We start from the raw sequence: 12,878 nt of genomic DNA, 5'->3' as shown, positions 1-12,878 counted from the left end.
GCCGGCAGGTAGTTGCCAACTTTTGATTTGAAAATTGCTGCCTCCCTAACCAGAGCCAGTGCAGGCTAAGGCCTGGCAGAATGGAGCTGTGGAAGAATCTGCAGGGCTGAGGTGGAACCCAAGACAAAACCCAGGACTTCTGGCCACAGTAGCGAAGTTCTGCCTTCACTTGCCAGAGGCAGTATGCCTTTGAATGCCAGTCACTGTTGCACTCGGGTCCTGTCCGCCGGCTTCTGGTGGGCCACTGTGAGAGCAAGATGCTGTATGGGCCTTTTGTGGGCTGTGAAACACAAGAGCAGTCAAGTACAACATTCCTAGAGTGAACATGTTTACACATGGGGAGGAATGTTTGTCCAGCCAGCAGGTAAACTTCCTGTTTCCTTCTGGGCTGGGACAGACTTCCTCTGCATGTGACTAGAGGTGGGTGTGGCCTCACCTGTGCAGGTAACAACAAAAGCACAGGGCAGGGCAGCCATCTCTCTCTCTCTCCTTTGACTACATGCATCGAAGAACCAACATCTGCTTAGCCAAAGAAGCTTCCAGCCAAGAGAGGACAAAGGGACTGTCTCCTTATGAGATAGTTTCTAGGTGTATGTTACTTTTCTAAGCTAAGTCTGCCTTCTGGGATCCTATTGTGAACAGAATGATGTGTGAGTAAACCTTTTAATACTTTTATAGAAGACTGTGTCATGTCTTATCTTTTATGAGGGAATAAGGGGAAAATACCAGAACAGTTATTATAGAGGATTTAGCGAGCCTGAGCAAACGCATCCGCTGCAAGTTTAAAAGGGGGAATGTTACTCTGCTAAATTGTGAACTTGCTAACACAAGTTGGAAAGGCTATTATCAGACAATATATCCCCTCCTGCATCCCTGAACATTCCCACACCTTTGACCAGATCCAGCAGGCCTATTATTACGTTCTTATTTTCTTAAAAACTAGGCTTGTTATGGGCGGGAAAAGTCTCCTAGCTTCTAAAGGCCACTACTACCCCCTCCCCAAACCTGGTTACCTGTCTGAACACAGATTCGATTAATAGAGTTATTCCTGGACTCTGTCTCTGCCCCCACCACCTGCCCCATCCCATAGCATCCCTGGCTCCAGCCTTTTCCACCCCACTTCGGTCTTCTCCTTGCCCCCCATGCTCTCGCAGCCGACACCCTGATCTCTGGCAGAGTCCTTTTTTTTTTATTACATTGCAAGTGTTTGATCAGAATTCCAGTTTCAGCGGCAGCCAGTTCTCTCCTCTCTCCCCTGCTGACCATAAATAATTCAATTCCTATGGACGCTCCTTCACTGCCTGGAAATTTATTTATTTCATTCTCCTCCCTTTGGTTACACATTAAGTGACTTAGCCCATAAGAAGAAATTACTCAGCAACAACAATAAAAGCTTGAAATTGCTGACCTGGCTGCATCGGGTTTGGGGGAAGCCCAGGGCTGGAATCACCCCCAGCACAAGAGGCCAAGCGGGCAGTTCTCCTTGAAATCCTCCAGTGAAAATGAAGAATCAAAGGGGTAGGGTTCCCCCCCCCCCAGAGTACAGCAGTTGGGGCTGAGGTGCAGCTGTATCTGGAGTGGTGTGGAGGTGCAGGAAGAGACACTTGCATGTTCCTGAATGCCTTTCCTAGAGCTTATGCTCAGGGTGCCTGTTTGCACAGGACTGCTGCACCAGAGCTGCATTTAATTCATTCTGCCATGCATGGAGAGGTTTTGCTAAGTCCTTGGAACCAGTTAGCTGGGCGGGTGTGAGGACAAGAAAACTGAGTGAATGCTGGTCTACTAGGTGGTAGAGAAGCCTAAAGCAGGGGGAGGGAAGCTTTGGTCCTCCAGTTGCTGAACTACATCTCCCATCAGCTACTGGGGCTAATAGTTTAGGCTGATGGGAGTTGTAGTCCACCAACATCTGGAGGGCGAAAGGCTCCCTGAGAAGCAACATAGCAAGGGGGGCAAAGGACACAGTGAAGGGGAAGTGGAGGAGGCGGGAAATTGAGAATGCGCCAATGAAATGAGGGTGCCTTTAAAGCAGGATGAGGAACCAGTTGCCATTGGTCTGCAACTCCCATCATCCCTGACTATTGGCCATGCTGGCTGGGGCTGATGGGAGCTGGAGTCCGACAATATGTGGGTGGGCCACAGGTTCCAAAACTCTAGGACTTATCATCTCAGGGACAAGAGAGGCTCTTGGCAGGATGGTGCAGAGGCAGCAGAGATGCTGTATGGTTAAGGAATGCGGTCCAGGAGTCAGTAAAGTGAAGGCAGGGTACTGAAAAGCAGAGATCTGTCTGTAGAAGCTACATGTAGTGGAGGCAGAAGGCATGGAGAAAGTAAAGACTCGGGCAGGTCTGGGGAACGCTGGACCCTCCAGATGTTGCTGAACTACAATTCCCACAATTCCTGCCTATTGGCTATGCTTGCTAGGGCTGATGGGGGTTGTAGATCAGTAACATCTGGAGGTTCCCTACACGAAGGGCCTAGGGATTTAAAAAATAAAAAGGCTCTCTGCTAATGGTGTGAAGGAATTGGACAGCCTGTGGCTGTTGTGAACTTAGGAGACAAAGAGTTGCCTCTTTAGATCCTGAGAGGAGTTCTGTCCATTTAAGAGGCAAGTAGAAAGCAAGAATTCTGCTCTGTGTGGCTTCTCCCTACAACAGCACTGTCACCTGATAACTAGTTAGACAGCGAGGCCGAGAGATAGCAGGTAAGTTTTACGTACTGATTTGAATGAACCAGCCAACTGCAGCCAACATACGTGCTTTGTTTTTTCTGTTACATTTATACCCCACTTTTCCTTCAAGGAGCTCGAGGTGGCATGCATGGTTCTCCCCATCTCCCCATCTCCAACAACCCTGTGAGGTAGGTTAGGCTGAGAAATGGTGATTGGCCCAAGGTCACCTAGTAAACTTCACAGCTGAGTCAAGATTTGAATCTCGTCTCCCAGGTACCAGTCCACACACACATACACACAATTTGTATTAAAACGTGAGGTAATTCACTGTTACAGATGGAGGGAGTTCAGCTGTATTACAGATGAAGGCAATGAAATGGGACTTGCCCAAGACTTTTCTACCAGTCATGGCCCCCTCCAAAGCATCCTGCAAGCTGCCATTTGTTCAGGGTGCTGAACTCAAAGACCCATAACAAATAACAGTTCCCGGGATTCTCCATGACTGTTAAGGTGATACCAGAGTGCTTTGAACGTACAACTCCATGGCTGCGTTGACTTTTGACTCCAGATCTTCGGGTTTTTGTGAGGTGCAACAACCAGCGCCCTAGGCCGTGCCAGGCCTACTGCAAGGCACTCCGCAGGAGGCAGAACTGAGATGGGGCTGGTTGCCGTGAGGGGCTTCAGGGTACAGAAAGGGAAGGGCAGGTGGTGGCCTCATGGATGAGGAATCGGGAATTGCCACTGTTAGGCCAAAGGAGCTGCTGCCCTCGGTGGTTGTCGTGATGATAGTGAGCCAATGTTAATATTCTGACCGCTTAAGGTAAAGGTAAAGGTAAAGGGACCCCTGACCATTAGGTCCAGTCGTGACCAACTCTGGGGTTGCGGCACTCATCTTGCTTTATTGGCCAAGGGAGCCAGTGTACAGCTTCCGGGTCATGTGGCCAGCATGACTAAGTCACTTCTGGCGAACCAGAGCAGCGCACGGAAACGCCGTTTACCTTCCCGCCGGAGCGGTACCTATTTATCTACTTGCACTTCATGCTTTCGAACTGCTAGGTTGGCAGGAGCAGGGACCGAGCAACGGGAGCTCACCCCGTCACAGGGATTCGAACCACCCACCTTCTGGATCGGCAAGTCCTAGGCTCTGTGGTTTAACCACAGCGCCAAGGTATCAGACTGCTAAAGGCCAGTCTGCACTCACCCAGCATAAAGGGGAAGCGATGCAGGAGGGCAAGATGGAGAAGAGCCAGCAAAGATTGCAGTGAGACACAAAAGAGACTTTATTCAGAGCGGAGGGGGGTGGGTTGTGGAAGAGGATGCCCAGGACATCTGCCTTTGTGGCTCAGTTCCAGTGCGGGGTGTTAGGGGGGATTGAAAGTGGCTGGGGCACCTTTAGGCCCCTCTTTTTTGTGGAAAAGGGACATCAGCAGAAGCCGAAGCCGCCGTTCGTTAATGCGCTTCAGGGTGTATTGCACAGGCAGCTCATCAATGCTGGGAACTGGGGTGGTGGTTTGCAGACAGCGGGTGCCTCTCTGGCACACGCACAGGCGAGTTATTAAAACTTAATTGAGCGGATGGGAACAAGGCAGCTAATTAAAGCTTCCCAATAATGGGAACTGCTGGGTTTCAGGAGAGGAGAGAAGGGGCAGGAACCAGGGCTCCCAAGGTTCGATATACCTCAGCTCTGAGGGCTGGGAGAGGATGAGGAAGGGCTCGGGAATTGTGGCCTGGATTTATTGAGGACTGTAGTTCTCAGCAGAGGCCTAGTGGGGGCTGGGGAAGGGGGGAGCCAAGAGTTCTTGCTAGCTCAGCTGCTGACACTGGGGAAATGTTATAGCAACCAGTGGATTCTCATTAAGTTTGGACAGGGCAATGTGTAAAAGAAAGATGATTCCTTTTTCCATCCTAACCGGTTGCCACCTGTTTATCGCCGGCTTCTCTGCCGTGAGCTCCCATCAATCCTGACCCAGAGACCAGGCCTTTCATCTGGATTTCCAAACCAAGCCTCGGTTTGTCCCAGCTCTGCAGGAACTGGTTTCCCTTCACTGGCTTGAAATGTGCAGAAAATGCCACTGCAGAGGAATGCTGGTTCACTGGGGAGGGGAGCATACTCCAGAGTGTCTCTGAACAAGCCTGCTCCTTCTGCCCTATAGCCCTATAGCCTTATTACTGGCTGTCCTATTACCTCACTGAACCGCAGCCTCCCCTTTGGGGTGCAGAAGATCGGAAGTCACCTCCAATGGCTTCCTCAGCTCATCCATCATCCAGACTCTCTCAGCCTCAAGCAGAGCAGCAGTTCCAATTGGTAGGATAATAAATAGCCCCCTCCCACCCGTCCGGCGGTCTGGGAAATTGCTCATTCATTCATTTATTCATTCATTCCCTGATCGGAAGCAGGCCAGAAAACATTCACAGAGGCCAGCTGGTACCCCGCAAATTCCTTATCTTGTCGCTTCCCTCCCTGCAACGATGAATTCTATGCCATAACCTAGCCTGGTCCTTGCATCTGTTTGGAACAGCAGAGCTTATCCTTGGCACATGCGAAAAGTATCTCTGAGCATGTGCAAAGTGCCTGGAAAAGCAGGGGTTACATCTAGATATGGGGGGGGGCAGCAAGGCCGGAGGAGGCTGTGGCTTGCACCTAGTGGGATGGGTGGCAGGATCTGCCCGTGTGTGGCATGTCTGGTATGGCAGTTGATGGACAGGGAAGTGGGATCTAGCCGCCAGCAAGAGCTCAGGCCAGGCAGTACCATCTGCTGCATTATAACTTTATAGCACTTTTGGTAAAGCAGTGGCACCCCACTTTATTTTTTCATATGGGATGGGCACTGAGAGAAATTGCATTTTACTCCTTTGCCTGGAAACTCTGAGAAAGTGGTCAAAACCCATGACACAACATCCGGAGAACCAGGAACCCTAGATGGGCAAGCATTATGTCTCAGCTGCCAGCACCTGTCTATCTGTTCAGATCCCATTCCTCTCTGATTTGTAGACAGGACACTGCTCCCCTCCAAATGTGGGGGGCTTCAGCTCCCACCACCCCCAGTTGGCACGTCCAGTGGTCAGGGATAGTTCAGCATCACCTGGAGGTTCCCCAGTTCTTCCTTACGGATTCCTTTCTCTCACAGTCAAGATCCACCTCTACACCTTCCTTCAAGCAGCACTGAGATGCTCTCAAGGCAGTAGTGCATAGTGGTTAGAGTGTCGCCATCAAGCTCACTCTGGGCCAGGGGCACTTCCCTCAGCAAAAACCTACCTCACAGAGTTGTTGTAAAGATAAAATGGGGGAGCGGGTAACCCCCGTGCTCCCCTCTCTTGGAGTTTCTCAAAGGAAGGGTGAGAAGGGAAACAAATTGCCAGGCCTCCTACAGTCTCAGTGCACTGTTATAATCTCTCCCAGATGGAAGCTGATGGCTTTTAAATCTCACCAACTTTGATTCAACACTGAACCCCTGACACCTCCCAATAACAATAAAACATCCTCGTTCAGTTGGGAATCCACTTGCAGGCCATGCAGAAATAGACGGCGCCAGTGATGGATGCTTCATTAATATATGGGGTACAAGAAAGCCCTTTGTTAATCATCCTTGGTTGCAGAGCCTCCAAAAACACTGTCTGCAAATCTAGCACACAAAACATTCCCCCCACAGAAACACACATTGCATTCATCCCTTGCTGCTTCCTCCTGTCCTTCTGCTGCCCCTTCGGGCTCTCTAAATTGGTACTGTAAACTCTTTGGGGCAGGGACTTGTCTTTTACTGAAGGTACACTGATGGCACAATATTAATAGTCCTCATACTATCTTATGGTAGCCTCGGGGAGGAGGGTAATGCAGCCCCAGCAGAGCCCTGAAATAAACTGGAAAGTGAAACATTATGTAGAAATCTGATGAGACACCAGATTTTCTACTCTTGTTCTGATGTCATGGAAGATATCCAGCAGAGTCCAGACAAAAAGTGAGGCAGTCAATTGGCCCAGGAAAGCAAATCCCTGGAGGCGGCCAACATTCTGAAATGCCAGAATTCCAATACTGTACCAGTTTCTGAGGATCAGACATGCACCACACACACAACTACAAACACCCAAATCAGTATTTGATTTTTCCGCAGGAAGGGAACCATGCTAAAATGAATATATCCAAATTCAGGATTCCAGTGTGAAATCTGAACAGGGAATACCAGTGCTACAAAACAGCACAGCAACTGCTTGCAGTCCAAGCATGCCAGAAAACCATAGGGGAAAGGGAGGGTCTGAGCATTGCACTGAAGGAAATGCTATTTTGGGAGGGGCATGATAAAGTTCTCACCCATAGTAGACACAAAAGTGCTTCTCTTTCCCTGCGTTCCCAGCCCTTTCCCGCAATCTGACTCTTCTTCCCACCCCCACTCATATTTCTCTCCGCTGCTCCTGCTTCCTTGGCACCAGCAGACCACCCCACCCCTTGCTGGTTCCCTTCTGGGCCCCTCCCCATCTTGCACAACACTTTTTGAAGGGCTCCTTGCAAGGCAGTGCCACACAGCTACCTGGACCATTCAGGTGTGAGGGGCCATGTTCTTTTCCCCACTTGGGGACTGTGAGAAATCTGGACCGGTTTTCTGGTGTTTTGGCTGGGAGAAAGCTAGGCAGACCCAGTTCACAGAATGCTTGACTTTAATGTCTAAACATTAAAGGAAAGAGAGGTGGCCCACTCCCAGCTGAACAGAACCCTGCTTTCCCAGCATAGGCTTGTGTATGGTCTCCATGCAGTAGCGTAGCGTGGGTTGTCAGCACCCGGGGCAAGGCAAGTAATTTGCGCCCCCTAACCCGTGGATTTGCGCCCCCTAACCCCCAGATGTTGCGCCCGGTGCGGCCGGGCCCCCCTGCACCCCCCACGCTACGCCACTGTCTCCATGCTTATCCACCTCCTAAGCACTTGGAACTTGTTTCCAACTTGGAACAAGGGAGAGGCCGTCTATGCTGGTGCCACCAGAGCAGGACTTCAAGGCAGAGGTCCAGGGCTCCACTCAGCAGAATGAGCAGGAGGGCCTCTGAATGCAGCAAGGCTGGTTTACCACACGTCGAGGTAAGGTAAGTAATGCACATCGCCATCTCAAGAGGGGCTTTTCCATAAGGCCAAGAGTCTAAAGTGACTTCAGTGCACCAATGGATTCACTTGTCTCATTGAGCTAACATACCTCTACGGGAAAGCCCTCAAATCCCAATGTCTGGGACCAGTCTGGGTCAGAGGTGCTTTTGGGCAAAGCAAGGGTGCTAGTGGGTGGCACAGCCATCAAGAGGTCTGTGTGGGGATTCTGGAAATGAGGTTCTTCCAGGGGAAGAACGTAGTGTTGGTGGGGAACCAAGGCCAGGCCTCTGGGGATTATGTCAAGGATGTGCGCAACTCACCCAAGTGTGGTCATGGTGACGATGGTGTACCAGAAGGCAGCTGGGATGCTGGTGAAGTTGGTGGACGCAGTGCCCTTCTCAGCATAGAACATAACAGTGGCAAAGATTATGATGGCCATGGTGAGCGAAAAGAGCAGGAAGCCCAGCTCAGAGGCACAGCTCTTGAGGGTGTATCCCAGGATCCGCAGCCCTTGCGAGTGGCGCGAGAACTTGAAGATACGGAAGACGCGGAACACCCTCAGCGTCACGAAGGCCCCGCTGACATTCTCGTTTTCTGGCATCACCAGCCCAATGTAATAGGGCATGATGGCAACCACGTCAATGATGCTCATCACGCTCTTCATGAACTTGAATCGGCTTGGGGCGGCAAAGAGGCGCATGAGATACTCAAAGGTGAAGATGAGGACGCAAGCTGTGTCCATGCAGAAGAAAGCCTTGGGGAACCGATCTCCACAGGGCAAGTTCTTCTTCCTCCCGGGAGAGGGCCGGCATGGGATGGTCTCCACCACATTGGCAATGACTGACACGGCAATGAAGAACCCAGTCACATAATAGAAGACCAAAGCCATGGTGCTGGTGTGGGGGTTCTCGAACGCTCTCCAGAGCCGCTGGCGGAAGGTGCTGTCCGGAGGCAGGCCCGTGTCATTGGTCATCTCTGCTTCTTCATCCTCAGCGAGGCGCTCGGCATTCTCCTTCTTGCGGTCACGATATTCCTCCAGGCAGCAGTCGCCGATGAGCTCTGGGATGATACCGTAGAATGACAACTCTTCATCGAAGGCCTGTATGCACTCCTGGCGGGGGTAATGGAGTCTGCCAGTGCGGTAGAAGTTGAGGATATGGCGGAACATCTCTGGGTCGCGGTCAAAGAAGTACTCCTTGCTGTCTTCATCAAAGAAGAATTCCTTCTCTGAGCTGCCCAGCAGGGTATCTGGATAACGGTCCAAGGTGTTCTTCCAAGTCTGGAAGCGTTTCCCGCTGACGTTGACCACCAAGATCTCATCGTTGCGGCGTTTCTTGTCAGCAGGAGGCTTCGGCATGGGCTTCTTGGCCAGTGGGAGCCAGCCCACAGCTGCTGCCCGGGCAAAGGGCAGCCATGTTGCCACCCCTGCGGCCATGTTGTACACAGTTAGATAACAGAACCTTTGCTAAAATGTCTCACCATCCAAACTCAACTGTGCTCTAAGTATTGTCCCAGGAAAAGCTTTTGATAAAGCGGCTTTCTCTGAAAGCCTTCTTGAAAACGTTTCTTTGCTCAATTATCGCCAAAAATCAATGGAGCAGAGGGCCCCATCATCCAGTCTAGTTCTTGTCTCAGACATCAAAATCCAGGTCTGCCCAAGAACGAAGGATGTTGTTCTCCTCAGCCAAGGTCTTTTCAATGGATGTTAGCAAGCCCCATGGACCTAGATGCCTCCCAGTCAGACAGCACCCAGGGTTTTTCCAGGCAAGATGCCTCCTTACTGTCAGTGCTGATAACTTTAGGAGTTGTGGGCAGAGGTCAAAGGAAGGCAATGCAGGTAAGTGTGATCATGCTGTCCATGGTCTCTCTGATGTTCAGCCCATGTGGCTCTGTGCATTGTGAACAACAGTGGAAACTCCCCTCTGAAAATCTGCAATGTACGAGTGCTGTATTCCGCTGCTCCACTAATTCTTTCTTCCTGGCAGGAGAGAGAATGTATAGGAAGAGAGAAAGTATTCCTGGTGTGGGAGCAGAGTCAGAGAAGGGGTCTCAGTTGATATGGTCACAGGGGTAGATTACACAATGCTGTGATAATGGAAAAAAGAGAGACAGGGAAGAGAGAGAGAGAAGTAAAACTATGCGAGAGAAATAATAGTGTGCAAGGCTGCAATTTTTGGACTGAATGCGGCAGTTCTGAAGTTATAAACTAGCCAAGTTTCACAAGCTGAAAACAAGAAAGGTTTTATATAAAATATCCATCACAGTAGCTATTAGGGGATGAGCAGCTTGAGACCCAGAACCCCTCCTCTGTTTGGGGGCAAGAAATGGGGATCCACAGACTGGGCAGGATGATGGGATCCAGGATTCCTGTGAATGGGATCTAAGGGCAGGGTGGTTATTTGAGATCAGCTACTTCTAAGTAATCTCCCTCCAGTTCTAAGCTGATTTGAGTTGGAGGTTGGGTGGCTGGAGGAGCCAGGGCTAGTTTCATATTGGGAAAGGAGTTTGAAGGGACATTTAAGGAAGAGAGTATGAGAGCAGTTAATAACACTGTGTCAAAGAAGAGAGCAAAGGTTTTGTCAAGAAGGAGTTTGGCAGAGCAGGAATTTGGCAACACAACAAGGAGTTTGGCAAAGCAAGCTGCAAGGGTGCCTGGAGCTGAGCAGGGGCTCTCCCTGCGAGCAAGCAGGCAGCCCCAGAGAAAGAGGGTGGAGAGGAAGGGGTTCAGGGCCCGAACAAACTTTCCCATTAACCCTTTGTCTCCTGAAATCTCCGACCCTCAAACCCTTTTCTCTTCAGTTTGGTTTGGCGAGGGCGGTAGTGAATCTACATCGCTTTGTAGACAGGAGTAAACAACGTGAAATTTTAAAAAAAGAACAACCCCCCCTTCCCCAAGATTTGGGGAGCGTGGGATGGAAATTAAGAAAGGGGCAGGCAAATCTCTAGCACAGGGCGTGGAGGGAGGTGGGAGGTGGGGAGAAATGGGGAGAAGGAGGCAATCAAGGGATGGGGAAGGGCAAATCTGTGGCGGGAAAGGGCCACATTCGGGGGAAAGAGGTGTCCCCGTGGGGAGGTGGGTGGCGAACCCACGGGGCAAGGAGGGCAGAGGGGCACATCCGTGGGGCGACGTGCCGCGGGTAGCTGATCTCCATCCTCTTACCCCCTGGGTGCTGGCTCTGTCCCGGTAGCAGGTAGCGGCGGAGCGTCCGCAAACCCCGGTGCGGGGCCAGGGGTGTCCGGCTGTGGGGTGCCGGGCTGCCCCCCGTGCGTGGGCGAGAGGGCTCCCGTTGCCCCCGACGGCGCCGATCCTCATCTCTCCCCTTGGCTCGCCCGTCTGACTGTGCCGCGCTGCCTCCCTCCCTCCCTCCCGGCGCCGCGTGTGTGTGTGTGTGTGCGTGTGAGTGAGGGTGTGCGCGTGTGTGTGTGCGAGCTGCATTCGGCAGGGAGGGGGCACGAGCGAGCGGTTGGCAGCGGCGAGTGGCTGCATCGCAGGCGGCGGAGGCGCGCACCCCAGGCAGCGAGCGCACCGACCGACTGGGGACCAGCAGCAGACGGAGGCGAAGGAGGGGACGGGAGACGCAGCCTGGGAAGGGGGCTGGGGGGCGGCGGCGCGGGGAGGATGGCTGGGCAGGAGGAGAGGATATGGGTGGACCGGCGGGCAGGCAGGTCGAAGTAGGCAGACAGGCAGAAGTTCAACTGGAGAACGCAGAGGAAGGTGAGGAAAGGGGTGTGGGCGGGAGAGAATCGCAACGGGCCGGAGGATGCAGAAAGGATGGAGATGGAGAGAGAGAGGATCACGGAGACATTCAAGGCTGCAGCCTGGTAGTCGCTGGGGGCCAGGGAACAGCTCGGAGAAACGGAATGGCCGGAGAAGCGGAGAGGACGCGAGAAACCCCCGGCCAGGAGGATCGAGAGAGCCTTGGGTGGGCGAATCGGAGCAAGGAAAAGCAGATCCACAACCAGAGCTGGAAACGTGCAGGAAGGGGAGATGGAGATGCGGAAGACGAATGGAGAAAAGGGGGCGCAGGGAAAAGAAGGAGAGCGCAAAGAAAGAACCGCAGGAGAACTAACTTGGGGTCTTGGAGACTCGAGGCGCGAAGGAGAGGAGACGGCCTCTCCAAGGCGCGAGGCAGCGACGGAGGGACCCAGGCGGCGCCCTCCTCTTCCTCCTCTTCCTCCAGCCCTGGCTGCCTCTGCGCCCCTCGCCTCGCCAGGCAACGTCCAGCTCTCCGCTCGGCGCGCCCGGGCAGCCGGGATTTCCCCGTGCGCAGCCCAGGCGACTTTGGATCGCGCTCCCGCCGCGCGTCGCCTTTGGGAGCCTCGGCAGGAATTTCAAATTTGGTGCCACTCAGGATTGGGGCGGGGGGGGGGAGGAGGAAGGAGAGGGGGTGTCATCCGCACGCCATGGGGAGGGGGTCAGCTCCTCGTCAGGAGCACCCCCCACCCAGCCCCACCTGCCGGCCCCTCCTGCGTCCTTTTCTGCACGGCTTCTCGCTTTAGGAGCAGCCTCCCGGGATCGTCCCGAGAGCGCCTCCTGTGGAAGCCGTGGGTACCGCTGCCCTGCGGTACAGAGCCCAGCTCCCTTCTCCTGCAGAGCGGCGGGGTCCCGTCCTAATAGAAAAGGCCGCCCGTGGAACGGATCTATTATTATTATTATTATTATTATTATTATTATTATTATTATTATTATTATTTGTACCCCGCCCTCCCCAGCCAAGACCGGGCTCAGGGCAGCTAACATCCGATATAAAACAACTGATGGAAATACAACTTAAAAAACAAGATTAAAATACAACATTAAAACATTTAAAATGCAGCCTCCTTTCAGTGGAAACTCAAATCAAAAACTTTTCGGGGGAAAAAAGGTCAAGTCTTCACCAAGGCTGGTCCTACATGGGCCAGAAAAAAGCCAGGGAAGTCCCCAAATAGGAGTTCCATCACAGAAGGAGAAAGGAAAAAAGAAAGAGAGGGAGGGAGGGAATCAAATTGATTCCAAGCGGAAGGCCAGGCAGAACAACTCTGTCTTACAGGCCCTGTGGAAAGAGATCAGATCCTGCAGGGCCCTGGTCTCATGAGGCAGAGCGTTCCACCAGGCCAGAGCCAGTGTTGAGAAGACCCTGGCTCTGCCGCCCCTGCCCTTTGCCT

The 12,878-nt window shown here is 52.5% G+C and overlaps 1 protein-coding gene across 2 annotated transcripts in view; it reads right to left on the bottom strand.

Moving 5' to 3' along the window:
* The window catches only part of KCND1 (potassium voltage-gated channel subfamily D member 1), a 73,493-nt gene extending 61,597 nt beyond the window's left edge, over window positions 1-11,896 (bottom strand). The window contains exons 1-2 of one of the 2 annotated variants that reach the window (XM_053370265.1): window positions 11,805-11,896; window positions 8,054-9,818 (exon numbers count right to left, since the gene is read on the bottom strand). In XM_053370265.1, coding sequence (XP_053226240.1) covers window positions 8,054-9,168 — 1,115 coding nt within the window. In that variant the 5' untranslated portion in view covers window positions 9,169-9,818; window positions 11,805-11,896. Of the gene's footprint in view, window positions 1-8,053; window positions 9,819-10,893; window positions 11,132-11,804 lie in introns of those variants that run through there. The other variant, XM_053370263.1, reaches the window with a different exon arrangement.
* Between the last annotated feature and the right edge of the window lie 982 nt (window positions 11,897-12,878).

Source organism: Podarcis raffonei, chromosome 17 (genome assembly GCF_027172205.1).
Source record: "Podarcis raffonei isolate rPodRaf1 chromosome 17, rPodRaf1.pri, whole genome shotgun sequence".
Lineage (NCBI taxonomy): Eukaryota > Metazoa > Chordata > Lepidosauria > Squamata > Lacertidae > Podarcis > Podarcis raffonei.
This window is presented reverse-complemented; position numbering and strand designations above follow the sequence as displayed.